The 6,651-nt window shown below is 45.6% G+C and overlaps 1 protein-coding gene across 1 annotated transcript in view; it reads left to right on the top strand.

Annotated features, from left to right (window-relative positions):
• Nucleotides 1-8: 8 nt before the first annotated feature.
• The window catches only part of LRP8 (LDL receptor related protein 8), a gene marked incomplete at its 5' end in the record, with an annotated part of 254,035 nt that continues 247,392 nt past the window's right edge, over nt 9-6,651 (top strand). Inside the window, one exon of the mRNA XM_025206670.1 lies at nt 9-90. Coding sequence (XP_025062455.1) covers nt 9-90 — 82 coding nt within the window. The remainder of the gene's footprint in view (nt 91-6,651) is intronic.

Raw genomic sequence — 6,651 nt, 5'->3', positions numbered from 1 at the left:
CGCGGCCTGGGCCCCCGGAGGTGCCTGAGGGGGCGTTGGGGGCAGCGGTGCTCAGAGCTCGCCTCGGCGTGAGTCGTTGTCCAGCCCCAGGTTTGAAAATTAAGAGAGGCAGAGAATTGCCTGCACCTTACACCCCCCCCCCACACTTCACTTCACTTCAGCCCCCTCCACACGCGCTCCATTTCAGACATTGGGGCTGGGAGATGGGGGGGGTCCTGCTTCTCCTGAGGAGAAGTTCCCTGACAGTGTTTGGGGCAAGAAGGGGCCTGAGAGGAAATCTTAATATTTTTAGGTTCAGCCCCTCATTGAGCCCCTCTTCAGAAGCCCCTGGGGAGGCTGAGGGAAGCCGGGTTGAAATAGCAGGTTGTATTTATTTACGGACATACATAAGAGCATCGGGGCGTTTCCAAGAGAGCCGTGCTTCTGGCGGCGCGCGGTGGTGTCACAGGCCCGGATACAACCAGTGCAGCGGTGCTCTTGGTAACTGGCCACGCGTCGAGGACCGGTGCTTTTGGAGCAGGGAGGATCGGGGTTTCCCCTCTGTTTCTCTGGTGTCTGAAGGGTATGTGTCGAGACCAACCCCCCGGTAGAGCTGCAGGCGGGCGTGCTGTCGGCACGCGCGCCAGGCCTGCGGTTTGTTCGGCGCACGGCGATGCGGGTGGCAGAACTAAGTGTGTCGGGCACGTGGGAAAGCGGAGCAGCTTGTCCGTGAGGAAGGGAAGTGCCTCTATGTTTTGGAGCAGCGTTGTATTGTAACGTTTTCATGTGGCAGCTGCCCTAGACTTCCAGTGTCCTGGCTGGAGAGTTGCAGACCGCGTCGGGTGATGGTAGCCTGGGCATCGACCTCATTGTAACTCAGCTGGGTGAGCTCTGGAGACTTCATCCGCCATCAGAGCATAGCACCGGTGATGCATAGCAGCCTAAGTTAGTTGTGTTTGTTGGGTTTTTATTACATGAATATCCTCCTCTTGATATTACCCTCACAAGTCGTCGTCTTTTTTTAACCTGTTTAATATTTCTCTACAATCCTTTTTTGGGTTAACATATTTTATACAAACAAACTCCCATTGACTTTAGTGGAAGACTGTGAGATCTTGAATGGGGTGGTTTCCTCTACACCACATTTTGGCATCCCCACTCACGTTGAGCAGTATTTTACAGCATGAGAAATCCCGTTGAAATCGTTGGGACTTTAGTCATTCTTGCTGTGAACAAGGCAGCAGTCGGGTGGTTTTTTGTTTTTTTCTTATGTTCTTCCTCATAACTGTTGTACCTCAAGGAAGAAGGAGTGTACAAGTAATTGTGAAGTAGATCTGATCTGATTTGAATTATGCCTTTTTACAACAGCCAGACTTGTAATTGTGTTTTGTTTAAGAACTTTTTTTAAAAAATTCTTTTGTAAAAAAAATAAAATAAAAAAAATAAAAATAAAAATAAAAATAAAAAAAATATATATTGGTTATTTAAAAATGTTAGTGAAGGGGACTTTTGTACATATGTAAAGAAGATACCTACCACACTTTAATTTGGAGTGCAAGATGGTGTATAAACACCAGTGTCTTATAAAAATACATGCTGATGGTGGGCACTGTTTATGTAGTTAACACGGAGTTTACTGTGGGCTGTTTAAGTGACATGGAGAGCCCCGATGTAACTGTGAATCTTTTCACATGGTGGTTTTTGCTAGCTTGTATTTTCCTACTACTAGACATTTTTGTTTCTTTTTTAGAATTATTTAAAAATAAAACCTCAGGGGGGTGTGTGTGTGCATGTACCTCCATTCAAATTATACAGCTATGCTGTATAGAAAGATATAATATGCACCCATGTGCATATTGTATCCATTCCATGTGCTCTTGTTATTAGATTAGCATGCTTCTTCTGTTGCTAGTATAACAACATGTATAAATTCAAAACACTGTATATATTGAGCACTTTGAATTTTCCATAGCTAACTTCTAAAGCAGTGACTGAGAGTAGAAACGGTACGCTCTATTCCTCTGGCAGCAAATGCTGAAGTGGACCGTGCTGCTCCCAAATCCCACAGAGAATTTGTCTATAATTTTTTTAAATGTAAAATGTTTGTGTTAGTTTGCTTCCTTACTGGATTTATCTTCACTTGATGAGAGAAATCAAGTAACCTTCACATGGCTAGCATATAATTTATGTACCTATAAAATATGCTGGTCCTTGTGGTTGCACAAATTAAATGCTTGCAGTTACAAAATGCTTCAGTGTATGCCTAGGGTTCTCTGAGAAGGTGGCAATTTACTCTGTGGGGAAAGCAAGGATTTGCTGAGTTGGTGGTTCTTCATGTGCCTCTTGCTGGAATTTATCCTCCTGTACACACAGTCACTTTGCTCCATGGCTAGGGGTCAGCTGTCCTTTACAAAAGAATTTGAGATTCTAGAGCAAGCAATATTGTTATTCTTAGCAAGCAGTATCAGATTTGTAGTAGTAATCCAGCAAGTAGTCTGGATTTTTCCCTCATTCCACTAACTTTCTTCCATCCTAATTTGTGGTAGCAGTTCATCATCTTGTTTTGTCATGGGTTAGATATAGAATGCATGTGGATCAATGGGGGGTCAAGGAGAAGAAGGGAAGTGATCTTCTCTAGATACTGCATGTAGAGAGCAACTTAATCCCAATTTTTAAGACCTCTGATATGGAACACAGTTGTAGAGCACTCGCACGTTGTAGGGTCAGATTTATTCCTGATATATCTCGGTGGATTTTAGTGGGCTCATATCCGTGAATCTGGAGTTAGTAAGCTATTTAATGCTTTTTTTTTTTTTTTTTTTTAATTTATTTTAAAGAGAGACCATCTTTTATCATCTCTTTTTCATCGTTAACCAGTCACATACCCTACTGTAGTTCATGGAGGATATGGCTATAAGGTTTTTAGGGCAGTGGGATCATTCCTGAGAGTAGGCAGTAGACTCACATGGCTGCATATGAGTAAAACCAACAGGATTTGCCCCTCAAACTAATTGGATTATTAATTAGTCACACGCCAGTTGGTTTTGTACAGTGCATTTATCATGTGATGTTCTTTATCAGCGGGGTGGGGGGAGAACTGTGAGGCTATTACATACTCGCACATACATCCCTTTGTGTGTGTTCAATTTAATTAAAATATCTAAATCATTCCAACGTCATCCAGGAAGATTCTTTAGAATATCAGGAAGGTCTTCCTTCGACCTTGCTGTTATGAGCCGGTGTATCATTCGATTTGTATGGTGCCTTTCAGTGTTTACAGGATGGTGTATTAACTGATTTTTGGTAATTTTGGAGATTTCAAGAATACCTAAGGGGATGCATCACATGACAGACTGTGAATGCCACTCAGGAAGGCAGACTGAAGGGGCTCTGGAGAATAGCTATGAGAACTAGAAGATGGGAGATACTGGCCTAGGAGGGAAGATTGGAGCTGCATAGGCACAGCTTTGCTCATTGAGAACATAATGATCTTCCCTGAGTATTTTTAAAAGAGCAAAGTCCCATTATGGAGAGGAATTGAGATAAAAGAGTGGACCAGGGAGAACTCGGTGCCCTACTGATGTTGTCTCTGCAGTGCTAACAGGACTGGGAAATTAGCAGAGTGAGGATTTGTTGTTACTGTCATCAGATATGTGCAGGTTGGTTGGGGATGAAGTGGGGTGGGTGGTGGGATGTGTGCGTGCTCACTCAGTTGTGGGTTTTTTTTGTTTTTTGTTTTTGGACTGTAACTGCACTTCATGAAGGAGGAACTGTAATTTGAAGAGGTGTGTTCAGGGAGGGGAGAAGTTCTGCATGCTTCTTTAAGCCTGTCATTAATCTTCCAAGAGAATAACAGTTAAATCTTCATTGACTGGGATATTGAGAAATTATGTCTTTAGTTAGGGAACTGTAAAGCTGGGGAAGCTGATAAAGCGATACAGGATCAGTTAAATCTGTGTATGATTGCTAGTGATGACTTATTGGAAGAGAGTTATTTGGTCTTAGTCTGGTTCCTGTTGGACTGATGTGTACATAATAAAAACCAGCAATAAGGAGTGACCTCAGCAGAGTCCAGTGGCTTGAGTAGGCCATAGGCACCAGGTCTGGACCAAGCAGCCTGTAGAAAGCTTGTACTACCCCAGCCCATGCAGTACAGAGGGTATCCATCTCTAGGGTGTCGGGGCCGAGGGGCTGTGGCCAGCAGCCCGGGCACGTGGGCTGGGGAAAAGGTTGGCACGGCGAACTAGAATTAGGCACTGACGTGTAGAGGTTGATTTAAAGATTGTTTTACTTACACCGTAGGTGGTCGCGGTGCAGGCAGGAAAAACTTTCTTGAGTTGCAGTTACAAAAAGACACACATGGAGTTTGCTAGGCTCCACAAAACAAACACGAACAGAGCTCTGGATACACGCTCGCGGAGTTTGCTAGGCTCCGTGGAACGACCAAAATGAGAGTCCGAAAGGTGACTCTCGACAAGCATGTGGGGTAGGGTACGTCGAGGGATCGTGCGGCGACGGGGAGAGAGTCTTGGTAGCTGATCAAACCACCGGTCGGCTCCGAGACGCGCGCAGAGTTTGTTAGGCTCTACCACGTGGCTCAGAGTTCTCCACGAGATGGATGCGGAGTCCCCCTAAATGAGGTCCTCCCCGGAGATCTCCAACTTGGGTGGAAACTGCTCAAGCCTCTTATACAGCTAGCGAGCCAATTGCTAGCCGCCACATGGGAATAATTTAGAAACAGTCAATAGTGGGGTACGAATTTGCATGCGAGTGGCGGGAACTCCTTTGCACTGGGGTTTTCTCTCTGCAGCTGAGAATTGAACCGTGCAAAGAATGCTCCATGTGGCGGGAAATAATTCTGCAGTGCCGAAGCGCACACAAAATCATTGGGTCATGACATAGGGTTGACATCCTAGCAACTTCCCCTGCTGCTACACATTCACTTTCCCTCTCCTGTGTACAAGAAGGGATGCTTTTCATGGTGGGAAGAAAGGGAGGGTGGCTGTGGTGGTAAGTAGAATAAAGTTGCATGTGTGTGGCTGTAGGCTACCACGTACTGATGCATGGACTCTATACAGCTCCAGAGTCATCACCTTTACTGGGAAGAATGTAACCGTTTCCCAAGGCTTGATACCTGAGGGCAGTGGATCTGCTTACCTGAGGTGTCCATGTGGTACAATCCTGACTTTTTGTTTTACAGCTGTCTTGTCTAGAATGGGCAGGCCCCCGAGGGCCCAATTTAACTATTGGGTCAACTGGACATTGGGTTTTGGTCCCCCTTGGGTAGAGGGCTTCTAGAGCTACAGGCCAAGGAAGGATTTCTTTGAGCAGGACTTCTGTTCTCCTGTATCCTCACTTGGATGTGTAAGCTTTTTGGCTCAGTTAAGCCATGAGGTTTTTCTTTTTTTTTTCTTGTGGAGCTAGCTGCACCAGTGCAGAGATGGCAAAAAGCTTGAGAGCTGTTACAAGGGAAGGGGATACAATATGCTGGGCTCAAATTGGCACTGTTTTTCAGTCTGGGGGGGGGGGGGGGGGGGGGGGGTGTGTGTGTGTGTGACAGGGCTTCATTTCTTTGCTGTGTATAAGGCTCCAGGTTATCTTAAACTAGCTTCTAGGATCATCAGAGGAGACTGGAAAATCTCTATTTAAATGTATCACCATTGATAAATTGCAAACGTTCTGATTGCAAAAAATTAGAAGTGGTTTCAGCCGATCTCTTTAAAGAAATAAAAGCTATGAGGTAAGTTTAATAGTATTATTTGGTCTGCCTCCAGGGAGTTCACCTGATACAGAGCTGCTTTTTTCTCTCCATTTCAGAATCTTTCTGCATTTTCTTAGAGGAAAAAAGTGCTGTGTCTCGAATTTGAGCAGCAGAACAAGGCTGACAGACATCCGTTGTTCCAGGTAGACTGCTGGGCAGGAGGGTGCTGAGGGGATGCAGGATGGGCTGCTCTTTGCTGCAGGGCATGTGCTTGGCAGCCTGCAATCCTGGCAATCTGTGATCCTGACAGCAGGACACACACTCGGGGTAGCTGGAGCAGCTTCACACTTCCCTACCCCTTGTGCACACTCCCCTCCCCCTTGTGCTTCTCTAGGGCCATGCTGCAGGCTGGCTGATAGCCGAGTCACTCTTCTAGCACTCTGGAGAGGTAGGGGAAGAGGCAAGTTGTGTGGCAAAACCTAGCTGCAGAGGATATTGTCTTCTGGGTTTTTGCTTTTTTTAAGGTTCTGGAAAAAGGGGGAGAGATGTCCCCTAAGTCTGGTGTAAATTGTATTAATATGGTTATGTCAGAAGACCTGCTGCAGCATAGTGCTGAGTCCCACCTGACGGGCATCAACCACCCTGGCTTTCATTGCAGTCAGTGGGATTTGAGAGAGATCAGCATCTTGCTGGATCTAGGTCGTAATGCTAGAAAATGCTTTTCTGTGCGTAGTCGGGTCTGACCTGCAGAGTTTCCATGATGATGATTTTCTGTGGTCTGTCACTGCTGTTTCTCTTCTTACTCTGGTGCAGCATTTTTTGAGCTAGGGAGATGTGGCCATCTCTCAGGCAAAGGGCAGCATTTCCCTGATGCTGCGTGTGTGTGATCTGGGAAGTGCTGTAGGATTCAGGATTCCTTGATGTGACAGCTGCTACACATGTATAAGGAGTGCCATCTGCCTTCACGTTGG

This window comes from Alligator sinensis, unplaced genomic scaffold (genome assembly GCF_000455745.1).
Source record: "Alligator sinensis unplaced genomic scaffold, ASM45574v1 scaffold172_1, whole genome shotgun sequence".
Lineage (NCBI taxonomy): Eukaryota > Metazoa > Chordata > Crocodylia > Alligatoridae > Alligator > Alligator sinensis.
This window is presented reverse-complemented; position numbering and strand designations above follow the sequence as displayed.